Genomic DNA, 12,653 nt, shown 5'->3' on the forward strand with positions numbered 1-12,653 from the left:
TCAGAGGCATTTTGTATTTTTCAAATGTAATCAAGTTTACATTTATGAAGCAGCATTCTTTTTTTGTTGTTGTTGGAGACAGTACAGTACATCACCGTCAGGTCCGTCACAACCTCTGGATACACATACGTACATTGTCACTTCAGAAACATACGAAAATATAATTTAATGAACTTACACTGATAACATGACAATACATTAACTATACACAATATTTCAAATACTTCCCTCCTCACTGGCAGTATAATACTGTCACTGTTATCATCTAAATATAAACTATGGTTCCATAGCAACATTAACTTCCATGCAGTGATGATGTTTGAATGAGTCATTAATAGCCTCTATTTTGTCTTGTTTTCTGCTGGAATTTTTCGCCTCTTACTTCCCTTTGCATGGCACATAAGAAGAGTTGGTAATGTGCTCCACTCAAACAGGAGGTATTCAATGATTTCATAAAAAGGACGCGTGCCAAACTCGACTGGAGGTCTCTTGTTCTAGGAGAGGTCTCTAGAGACTGCACTGGGCTGTAGTCTACACTGGAGGAATCGCAGACAGTCTGGACCAGTCTATCTTTATAAGAACGTCTAACAGGAACGTTTTGAACAGGCTAGGCTTGAACTCCTTGGATCGTCTCCACGAGGCTGTAGAAATATACTGGATTGGAATGCTGTGGTCTACAGTTCAAGGCAACCATATACATAATCTCACAACAAACAGGAAATGCTGGAGGTCTGGTGAAAAAATTACGTCCCTTAAAATTGAGGGGAACATCTAGTACCTTCAGAGTTCCTTTAGCTACTCTCGGAGACTAAATATCATCGCAGACCAAGATATTGGCAACCCAACAATAAACCATTCAAATTGGTTGGCAACAGGTTACTAGAAAGTGCTTTAAACTCCTCACCAAATTCTGGTGAACAGGACCAATCAGCTCCCTAAGAAAGGCTTCTGGAACTCTTGAAGCAGTCCTGGAGTTCCAGGGAACAACGATAACAGCTGACTCCATGATCCTGTTAGTTGGGCAGGATTATGGTACTGAAATGTTGGCGAATTGTCACCTGAGATTAACATTTGGTGCCAACACAAAAAAAAGGTTCTGAGAAAAAAAGATTTCTATATAGGAGGATCTCCCACTTCCGTCAGTTCAAATTGGAAAATAAATTGTCGAAGCATTTTCAAAATCTCAATATGAAAGTGCATTTTCTATACGGTATGTATACACTAAATGTATATACTGTACACAAATTTACAGTATCATATATTTTCTATATATTGGGTAGTAGGTTACAAACATTGTCTTTGAATTGTCACTGCAGCAGAAAAGTGTATCACTAGTGGGCCGAAATGAGATAAGTGGTTTGAATGATGATGATGATGATCTTTGATTTCCGTGTAGAAATAACGTTTTTCTTCCTCAGCTAACTCTAAAGTCGTTTTATCTTCTCATACAATCTCAATTTGTATTTGTTTTGTATCTATCTTTCCATATTCATGCCTCCCTCCATATCAGGGACTTGGCTTTCTCTGCAACAAGTTGGACCAATAAGCACCGTGTGTCAGAAAGTACAAGAAGGTGAATGATAGCTTAAATGTGCAAAAGTACAAAACCGAACACTACAGAGATACATTCCCAAATAAAAACGGGAGAAAAGTAATACATTTAAAGCATGCCATAAAAGAGTAGTGTAATGAAGAAGAAAAAAAAGTATGTTTGAATATGTGTGTGTGCTTATGTAATGAGGGGTGTGGTGGGGGAAAAGGGGGTGTTAAAAAGGACTCAGCCACTGCTGGTGATGGTAGGACGGGACGGGGGGGGAGCAGGGGGGGCTGGTCGGGCGCCCTACTGCTGCATCTTGCGGATGATATCGGCGGACACGGGCGGGTGGAAGTTGATGGTGTGGTGGCGGAGCCCCTGAGAAGTCTTGTAGCTCTTCCCGCAGCGGCACTTGAAGGGTTTACGCACGCGGATCTGGGTTCTGTGGCCGTTCTTGGCGTGGTACTTGATCCCGTTCACATTCTGCACAGGTGGGGGGGGGGGGGGGGGGGAGAGGAGGAGGGGACACAGGACAGGACATTTTCAGGACACTGGTGCTCCCAACACCATCAACCTGACGACATCGTACGTCCTTCTCTGGAAACGTCACGGACGTGGCCCACTGCTTTACCATGTGTGCCATCAACCGTGACCCTGAAATTCACATGAGCTGAACCGTTTTCTCAAGCTGCACCTAATTTACCCTGACCACACACCCCAGATGTAAATGGAAAAATCTAGTGAAACACTGTCAATCATTGAAGTGGACTGTATGTGTTGCGTTAAAGGATGTTGACATGTAGTAACATTCAACTAACTAACTAACTGAACCCTGCTCTTAGACATCTGTCTCATCCGGGTTCTACCGCACAGCTTAATGCAACATCTGAGATTTAGGTTTGTGGGACCACACAAACATCTTTGTTCCCTTCTAGTTTTGACATGGAGGGGTGGGGTGGGGGGTAGTTATCGAAACCTTTGCAACAGCATCAAGCGATGAGGCCAAACATCGGCAGGAAGAGTTCGCAGGTGGGTCCTACCTTGTATCTCTTCTTGCAGCCGGGCACGGGGCAGGCGAAGGGCTTCTCCTCCCCTCCGTTCATGCACATGGAGCTGAGGATGGACTCGGAGCTGATGGCGCTCTCCGTGGTCCACGACTCGTCACTGTCCGAGTCCTCGTAGTCCACCTCCTCCTCGTCATACTCACTGCCTGGATGGGGCGAAGCACAGATAACACACACGCACACACACACACGCACAGTCAGATTAGAACCAGAGCCTTGTATGTGCTTACACTTCCTCAATCCTCTTAGAAAGTCTTCTTGATCAGACAGTCATCCCCAGGTCTGGCACAGGCCCCTACTCTCTGGGACTGTGCAGAGAGAGGCAGAGTCTCTGAGCCTGTCCATCCACATGTGTTCTGAAGCGAGTTGAGTTCCCACATTCTGCATTTCCCTTGTTACTAAACCCACATTTGATGATCGTCTAAAACACGCTCGTTTGTGGGAAAGTATTTAGCCCATTTCAACAGGTCTTAAGGTTAATACACACTGCATCAGCTATCAGCATAGCAGCCAGGTTTAGCTTCACAACCACAAGATCCAAACAAACAAGAAAAAGGCAATTAACAAAAATGCTGAATATTCTTAAACCGTCTGAGAACATGGGAAAACAACAAGCAGCAACCAGGAAGTCGTTCTGTGTGAAATAACCACTGTAATACTGTCCGACCGGATGCAGCTTCTCTGCACTCCCAGTGGATAAACTACCCAACCAGTCGTGAGAGCAGGCTCAACAGCGACCACGCAAGGAGTGCGTGCTGTTCCCATGGTTACGCTAGCGGTGAAGGGCTTTTACCATGGTAACACAAGCATCAAAGGCTTGTTACTATAGTTTCGCAGGACCTGCTGCCACACTGAGGCGGGGTGGGGGGAGGGGGCCCGTTGCCATAGTTACCCGTGGGCGTGCTACTGCGGAAGGATGAGGAGGGGGTGATGGGCGGGGTGACGGGGGGCGTGAGGTTGCCGCTGCTGTGGCGTGGAGGCGTGGACACGTTGTTCCGGGACAGACTGCCAGTCAGGGACAGGGAGAGCTTGGGCTGGACCTTCTTCTTCAGGGTCTCGTGTTCCCGACGCGCCGCGTCCGTCATGAACCTGACAGGACGAGGAACACACACACTGTTTAGGACCAAGTTCTGACCTGGACCGGCAGTGGAAAGCATACTGTATGTTCTGTCACCGTCATTCACTGAAGCCATTCCCATTTTCAACGGCGAATGCAGGACCTGAACTTTACGATGGACAGTAAAGTCTTGGGGTGAATGTATGTCATAAAAATGAAATGTTCACACAGACATTGTTAAAGCAAAAGTGGAATTAACAGATTAAGCAGAAACCACATCAAGATGTGTTTGTAGGCCCAGGGAGACAGGCTGATTCTCCTTCTCTGGTTCCCTGCTGCAGGCCTGCTGCCCACCATTCACACACCATATCAAACACGGCCCCAGTTAAACTGCAATGTCATCTAACTCTATTTCTGTAGGACCCAAGGCCTTATAAAATCCAATTACCATATGCTAACCTAATTAATATGGAGTAATACACCAGATGAGACCGGCTACCGAAGCAAATTTGCTCATGGAACTAAGTGGTAATCAAATCCTTAAGGAGAGCATGATACTGTACAGTCAATTCGCAGCACACTACATCGAGACAGACATTCCCAGGGCCAGGTATTATGGGATGTGTTGTGAGGGTCGGGACAGCTCGTCCTCACTTGTTGATGTAGCTGAGAGCAACATAGGTGGGCTGCTGCTGCTCCTGCTTCTCCAGAAGACGAGGGTCTGTGTCTGAGGAAGGGGAGAGGGGGAGAGAGAGGGAGAGAAAGGGAGGGAGAGAGAGGGAGGGAGAGGGGGGGAGAGAGAGGGAGAAAGGGGGGGGGGGGAGAGAGACAGCAGTCAAATTACACCACACCGAGACGGCCATGGCATTGTTACTGTAACGCCTGTTATGACAGTCCAAGGGTCCCTGTTGAACATTGGGACACTGCAGCCCTTTGGACCGTAGCAGGTCTACTAGGAATACGACATGATGTCATTGACTGTCTAGACGGCAGTTGGTCCTGAGCAAATCACTGCTGGAGATTCTCCACAAACCACCTCGTATCCACTCTCTTTCGACTCTGGGAATGAACATTTTAATAAAACATCTCTCCAACTCGAAAGCAAAGGGTCTTGCCTACAAACGGCGTAATAAGGCCATGCGTGGTGCCGTGTCTCTCTCTGAAGCTCCCTCGTTCCGTTTTTAAGTGGCCCTTGTCGCAGCCACCCTACTGGCTGCGTGGAGACCACACTCGACACACACTGTGTTTTCCCATGCCGGGCTCCAGACGCTTGGCTTGCTCTGCAGCACTACAATGGCTAAGATCCACACCCTGAGGTGAACCAGGCCTCACTTCAAAAAGCCTGCCCACTGCCATGCATGTGGGAGCAGGGAGACGCTCCATAAAACCCCCGCTGCCTCTGCCACTCACCAGCTGTGCCTGGTGTCTCGGGCCGGGATGCAAGGACAGTGCTGCCCCCCTGTGGCTAAGAGAATCTCTGGCAGCTGTGGCATACCAGGGAACGCGAGCGTAAACAATTCTCGTACATTCAATAATGTACACCCATGGATTGCTACAGTATATCATGAACACGCCATAATATGAGGATACAAACAAACCACAATGATATTCAGACACATGCAGGTAAAATGATCCTTCATAGATGCATGCAGGCAAAATGATCATTCTTAACAACAGTGTAGAGGGCTTGTATTCTGTGGTAATGTAGAGGAGGCTGATAACAGACTGAGGACAGAAATAAACAGTTGCCTTTAGGGTCAGAATGATTTATTCATGCAGCCTATGGCAAGAGCACTTTGAATCACATCACCGACGTGCTTGTCCTAGATTCACACGAGATGTGACCTCGTAACCTCTCTCAAACTCTTTTCAGTGAACCCTCTCTATGGGTGGGCTCATGCTGAGGCCACGCTGATTCCTGCCCATCTTAGCGCCTGATCCAAAGCTTGCCGTATTCCCAGAGTTGGGGAGAGGACGGACATTTCAGCGCGGAGGCGTGCGTGCCGTGTTTGTGTGGCGTGGAATGGTATCAAGCGCTGCTCCAAACCCTGCCGTCATCTCCCCATGCAGCTCTCACGCATAACACACACTCTCCCACACGCACACAATAAAGCCCCACCGAGGTAATGGTTTGCAGATGCACCCCTCCATAAGACGAATACAAAAGAAGTGCTCCCCTCCTCATCTCACCTCTAATGAATCCCCCCCCCCCCCCCCCCCCCCCGCTATGGGACTCCTGAGCACCTTCACCTCAGCCACACTCTTTTGAGGACATGAAAAGTCAACATTTCTCACCGGCTGAGGGGATGGTGGATCTAATATGGGGCTTTGGCCAGCGCCTGGAGCCGTAAGACTTTAACACCTCGTGATTAAACGACAACACGGGCTCTACCACTCCGCTGTTTGTTTACGGCACCATGGAGACCCTGAGCCAAACTATGACCCACAGAAACCCCACCGATAGGCAGATCGGTCGGGGCTGGGGGGGAGGGAGGGAGGGGCTGAGGCCGGGGATTATACTGAGGGTGGTGGTGGGGGTTCTTCTGTGCTCGCTCTGACAGGTATGGTACCTCTGTAGCCAGGTGGGCTTCTCCCATGGCTCCACTGCTGACCAAGTGTTTCATTAGCCGTGATTTACCGTGTGTTAAGGAGGACCCCACGCACACACACACACACAGTTCCTCCTCTCTTGTCCATTCACAAGCACAAAGACATAAAGAAACGCACATTAATAACCATATTAATTCTCCTGCCAGAACTTGGAGGTGCTGGTGAGGGGATTGAGTGTGTGTATGTGAGAGAGGGGAAATCCTCCCTAAGATCACTAATGAGCATAAAGGAGCAGCAGCGTGAGGGGGGGTGGGGGGTGGGAAGGTTGCTCACCGACCGCTCAATTAGCTCTGGATCAATCTGTTCCCACACGCTGTAAATCACACACACCTCAGGTGGGGGCCAGGGAACAGGGAGGCCGGCAGGAGCCAAAAACCCCAGAGCCCCAAGCACTCTGCTGGGGCCACCGGCACAGACCCACAACCCCTCCCCACCCCCCACCTCCTGTTAGGACCAGGGTCTGGGCCCCTGGAGAGGAGAATGGGGGTCCCCCTGAGCGAACCACACAGGTGGTCCGCTGCGGTGGTCTTTAGACCGTCGAGAACCTTCTGGGAGATATTAGCATGTTTGCTCTCTTCATCTGATGCTGAGATGCTGAGATCAACAAACTCCACCCTGAGCTTCGGTATGGGGAGGAGTGTGGGTTTGTGTGGGTCTCGTTTAGGTAACCCTGTGAGGAGCCTGCCAGTGTGTTGGCTCTCAGATGGCTCATCGTCCCCGTGGAAGCTTATTGTCCCCATGTCATAATGAAACAGACGTGATGTCAACCACACAGTCTGCATGGGGCCCAGCACCCAGGGACAGGAAACAGGGGATGGCCTACGCACTCCAAACCTTCCTGAGGCAAGAAGGGGGGGGGGGAAGTGACGCCTGCTACCCCTTCATTACTCCCTCCTTCCCCCAGACACGGTCACACCTCCCTGCTTCCTCTCCCCTGTTCGCCCCCTTCCCGGCCACCCCCTCACCCCCGCGCTGTGGGGTGGCGCAGAGTGGCAAGCATCATGGTGACATGTTTATGGTGGGGCCGAGCTGCAGGGGAATGTTTCCTGGGATGGCGGCACAGTGAATGGATTAAGGCAGGACTTCCACGGAGGAAATTAAACTAGAGTCCAGGAAGCAACAACAGCAGCAGCAGCAGACGTGTAGCATATCTGCATGCTACTGTGGGTCCTGCTTCGACCTGCCTGTTCCTCCCCTGGTTCTCAAGGCTGGATGGACCTATTCTTAATCCAGATACATTAAACAGACACAGGCTCATACTGAAACACTACACAAACACAGACCGACACCCACCCACAGAGCATAGGCCCCCAAACCGAACCAGACACCCTGGATGTGAAGCATGCAACATCAACACAGTCGGCCTGGTTGTCTCATAAAGGCTGCTGTGTTGAGCGGCTTCTCTCCTCCCCGCACTCGAGCCCGGGAGCAGGGGCGGGGCCTGGGGAACTGGTGTCGGGGATGGGGAAATGTAATTAGGTCCACCAGGTGCACAGAACGGGGCGCCAGTTACTGCTTCCCAAATTTATGACTTCCGCTCACATTTTGGGGGTGCATTCCAAGAGCTCCTAAATGAGCCCCCTGTGTGGAGCAGCTACACTGAGCCATTGTTAGAGGGCCTGGACACTAAAGACCATCATTACCCCAGCCCAGGGACATGTAGACCTGCATACAGTCACACACCATGGCCATGGGGACTCTCTATGGCTTAACACTGGTCCTGATCTAACCTACTGTAGGAGAAACTCTGTCTTACACACAGCACACTAACCAGTGGCCTAGTGTGTTGGCATGGGTCTCTTAAATCGCTAACCCTTCATGATTTCCAGTCCCTTTCCAGGTCTGATTTGCACCTGTTCTTAAAAAGCCCAGTGAGATTTAGATAAGCAATATGGAATCGCATTAGTAAGACAGGATGGGCCTAATTTATTTTTAGAACAAAAGGCCTACATTTATTATGCAAGTTATTTGGAAAAACATAAACCTAACCTAAAGCAATTTTTCTGTCAGATGTATGTGTCTGCTATCAATCTCAATATGAAGGCATGAGCTAATGTTTCCCAGGACTAGGTTTAAGAGAATGCACAAAACTAACCCTAACCCTGTCCACTCTCAAACTTGTCTAAACAACTGTAGATCTAATGGTTCTACTCTGCATTACGATCAAAGGACAGGTTTCCTTTCACCACGACTCTCTAAAGACAACAATCCAGCGCCACCTACTGGTCTGCAGCCCACGGAGCAGGCTGGAGGGGGGATACGGGGACAAGAATGCAGAGCTTGTTTTCCGGGCCTCTAATTATAAAGGAGAATGTGTTCTAAGCAGCAGGCCACCAGATGAGGAGGAAGAGAGGCCAAATCAAGCGCACTCTCTGTAATTACGCTTCACAGGCGCTTGGCAGAACGCGCCAGATTTCGCACTTCTGCAAGCGGGCACAGGCCAGCAGACCAGGGACATGAGAGGGGGGGGGGGGGCAACAGTTTTTCCACTCGGGGTGCACTAATTGGCTCATTATTCCCCAATAAGTCATTGGGAGTGTTCCTCCTTGGGCTAACACCTCGGACACACGTTCAGCTCTCACTCTGAGGGAAGAAGAGGAGATTAAAGCAAGGAAGTCATGCAACCAAAAAAGAATAAATGAGACAGCTGGGCCCAGTTGACATCAACACCAGCTTGAAATTGTTGACTAAGTCGACTGCAGTGTGTGTATTTTTTCGACGTGCAACACAGTGGATGGATCGACCTTAATGGATCTACTGTGTATTCCTCACATACTTTTGAGAGCGACTGAAGTGTCGCAGTCGTTTTCACAGTGCGGGTGACAGGAGTTATATTCTGCTTCACTGAACATTTAACTGTCTGACCTCCATCGCGTATGTTAGTTGCACAGTGTATTGGCCAACAGTGTTACATGATGTTTTTCTCAACCTGTATGGTGAGGTCATATTTAAAATTCCAGCACTAATCCCATGGAATTTAAAAGCAACAAAATCTCCTTTAGTGACGAAAAACTCCAAGCTAGTGGTTTGCTTTTGCAAACTACGTAAATATTCTCGTGAACCTCACAACTCTTATATTCATGGGAGTCAGGTGGCTGAGCGGTTAGAGAATCGGGCTAGTAATCAGAAGGTTGCTGGTTCGATTCCTGGCCGTGTCAAATGACGTTGTGTCCTTGGGCAAGGCACTTCACCCTACTTGCCTCGGGGAGAATGTCCCTGTACTTACTGTAAGTCGCTCTGGATAAGAGCGTCTGCTAAATGACTAAATGTAAATGTATATTCGGATTCATTCTCATCTTGTCTGCAGTGGGATTACATGGTACCTGTTCAGTGGCAGGTGTACTTGGTACAAAATCCATACAGACCAGCCAGACAACATCCTAGGGTAGGCTACAGCTCCCTCTGTTGGTGACATCAATGCGACCCCCAGCTCCCTGTCCCACTCCCCTGACTGGACACACATCGCCCACACACAGGCAGAGATACACAGTGGAACTCTCCCTGGACCATGGACAAAGGCATGTCTCTACAAGGTCTGTCCATGAAACAAGGCCTTGATTGTGCAGCATAAGAAATGAAGAAGTAACAAAACACTGTTACTATCAGGGTTGCAGTAGCTCAGGCTTTGAATGTTTTTGTACAGTGGTATACAAGCGTGATTCTAGAGGTTAAAGGTGAGGAACTCCAATGGCTCTAGATTTAGAGTTGATGGGAGAGAAGAGGAAACCATGACAACTGACCCATTACTCCCAGTCTGGGTCTACAGTAACAGGGACAGCATTGTAGGCAGGCAAATGCCTTTTCATTCGATCACCCCCGGGTCCCCCCTCTCTCCCTTTCCCTCTACAAGCACATTCAAGATGATTAGGTCAGGGTTGGGCTTGTTCAGTCCTACCTTAAGAGAAGCACTTGAATACTCCTGCATTCCAGATGCACTCCATCCCTGCACTCCCACAGCGCCTGACCCCCATGCTCTGAAAGATCTGCACGTGCTTCTGCAGAACGAGTTAACCAGCAGAGGGGGGGGGGGGGGGGGGGGGGGGGGTCGGGGGTACTATCAGCTGCAGCTCTCAGAGCAGGTGGAGTTCTCATTACCCAACCCCTCTGCAGGAAGCTATTTAACAGCACTTACGGATACCACAACAAAAACATGGTGGTGTGGAACTCAAGCCTTGCGTGAGAAAAGCACCACCGCACAAAACCCAACGTACAATTCCACTCATGGACTTCACCAATGTGGGAGTAAGTGAGCTGTTGCCATGCAATACAACGCCGATCATCTACTCAAAGAGTTTAGCCACAGCACCACCAAAGCAGGCCTACGCATCCCCATGGTAACCACAAGGGTGACTTATCAGTTTGCTCAGCATGCACCAATCATGATTCATGATCCCTGCATACCAGCCAATGACAGGGTTTTATCTGGACTTAGCTGCCCATGAGCTCCCCAGGGGTGTAGCTGATTGAAGCTCAGGGTTCACACAAGGGACATGATTGATTCCTGGTGGGTTGGGGGCTGAGGTCTGGTCTATATGTTGCAGAGAAGATACGACGACACTAAGAGGACAAGACCACAATTCCTACAGGAGTGGTTGTGTTTTCACGGTAGTCACTCATCTGGGCCTAATCTGATTTCTTATTCTGCACACAAACTGTTGTGGGGCTCCCCAGGCAGCCTCTAGCCCTATGGGCACAGGACACCTCAAACCAATAGGGGAACTTGAGAAGGTTATTTGACCTTTTCATGTCCCTCTCTGCGGGGATAGCATTGTCAACCCTGCTGTGCTAGAAGGAGCGTTTTTTTTGTGACCCATATCCAGATGTATAAATATACAATTCAAGACGCAAGGTGATCCACATTCACATGTAGGCCTGGTATATCAAGCTCTGCAGAAGCCTGATAACGACTATTAGTTTGAGTCAGGTGTGTTGGAGCAGGGAAACATCTAATACAAACAGGACAGTGGGCCCTGAGGACCAGGGTTGAAGACCACTGATCTATTCTCGGCGACGGTATGGGTCAGAAACTCAACATGAATTCACAAGGCAATTTTCTGAAAGCAATCTTTTTTTCTTTCTTTTTATATATGTATGAAAGCTATTGTCATGATAATATTTAACAGACAGTGTTACTGCTAAACACAATGACCCGGATTTTCAGATACCATGCACTTTACTGTTCCTTAAAATAACAGTTTTGGTCTGGAGTCAAATGGTTACCCCTTCAAATGCAGACAATTTTGGGAACAAGTTACAACACAGTGGGTCACATAATAAATGTGATGAATAATACATGGAGCATATACAGTTTTATACAAGTATTATACCATACCTATAATAGGAATCATTAATGAATTCCATGGGTTATGATGCATCTGATTCTAATTGAGTCTCAGAACCGCATTCAACAGGGGGGAGTGGTTTAACATTTGTCAGAGCTTCCAAATGTATAATCCTCAACAACTCGTTTATGTTTTAATGTTAAGTAACGTAAAACTAGTATCTTCTATCAGCTCACAACTCAAATTTTGTTTACAAAGTCGAGTTTTTCCGCCTGTACTAGTTCCGCTACTCAGCAAGCGCTCACACGGGCCTAGCGCAGAATTGCAGTCAATGGTTTGAGCGAGCATAAGCTCGAGACAGCTACGTGCGTAAAAGACTAAATGCATTAGTAATTGTGCCTAAATCACTATATGCATATATGTAACTTGCAAATATAGAAAATATGTACTTTTAGATGATTCACTAGTAACTAAACCGAATAAACAGGCAGAGGTCCCATCGATACCACACCTAGCAACAGCGCTGTCCAGGACGCAGGAAGTAGCTGGTAGACGGCTAACCTAGCCACTTTACCCTGGTTCGTGCTAACCCCAGCCATTGCGTATATGTGCGGCACTGATTATTTCTGTTCGACGGTGCTTACCAATGTGGTTATCCTCAATGTGTACGATAAGTTCGGATAGGGATTCAAAGTGAAGTCCGCAGCCCCCGAACCTGCAAATATTGGAGAAGAAGGAGGCAGCGGCGATGCCTGTCATGGTCTCTACTGCATTGAATATGCGGGAGCGGCGGCGAAGAGAGAAGCCAGTTCAGACTCTAGAAGGCAGGCAGGCAGGCAGACAGCGGCGGCAGCAGCTGGAACCGCACACTCTGCAAGGCAAGGACGGAGGAGAGGAGGGACCAAGTATTTGCGCAACTGTAATCATCCGTATTACCTGTTGAACGTAAAGTAGACAGCAGTCAGTGTGCATTATGACAAAAAAAGTCATCTGCTGACAGACTTGTAGTAACAAGGGAGAATGAACAGAAGCCTGGATGTTTACCTGATATTTATCACCATGTTTATCTTGATTCTCTATTAGTTAATTGTAAAATATAGGCATTT

At 48.4% G+C, this 12,653-nt stretch overlaps 1 protein-coding gene across 1 annotated transcript; it reads right to left on the reverse strand.

The window, feature by feature from the left end:
- Positions 1-12,319, reverse strand: jazf1b (JAZF zinc finger 1b). The gene is made up of 5 exons (XM_067237489.1): positions 12,192-12,319; positions 4,310-4,382; positions 3,491-3,687; positions 2,575-2,744; positions 1-2,017 (listed from the first exon to the last, which is right to left on the reverse strand). The coding sequence occupies exons 1-5, from the start codon at positions 12,304-12,306 to the stop codon at positions 1,841-1,843; spliced, it is 732 nt and encodes a 243-aa protein (XP_067093590.1). The 5' UTR covers positions 12,307-12,319; the 3' UTR covers positions 1-1,840.
- Between the last annotated feature and the right edge of the window lie 334 nt (positions 12,320-12,653).

The sequence above is a fragment of the Osmerus mordax genome, chromosome 6 (assembly GCF_038355195.1).
Source record: "Osmerus mordax isolate fOsmMor3 chromosome 6, fOsmMor3.pri, whole genome shotgun sequence".
Classification (NCBI taxonomy): domain Eukaryota; kingdom Metazoa; phylum Chordata; class Actinopteri; order Osmeriformes; family Osmeridae; genus Osmerus; species Osmerus mordax.

Bases quoted from the DNA above. Each gene is read 5' to 3' on its own strand.
- jazf1b (XM_067237489.1), bottom strand. From the start codon at position 12,306: ATGACAGGCATCGCCGCTGCCTCCTTCTTCTCCAATATTTGCAGGTTC. The intron at 2,745-3,490 runs GTAACTATGGCA...CGCCCCATCCAG, and splicing joins CCGCAGTAGCACGCCCACGG to GCAGTGAGTATGACGAGGAG. The intron at 2,018-2,574 runs GTAGGACCCACC...CCACCTGTGCAG, and splicing joins GCTGCAAGAAGAGATACAAG to AATGTGAACGGGATCAAGTA.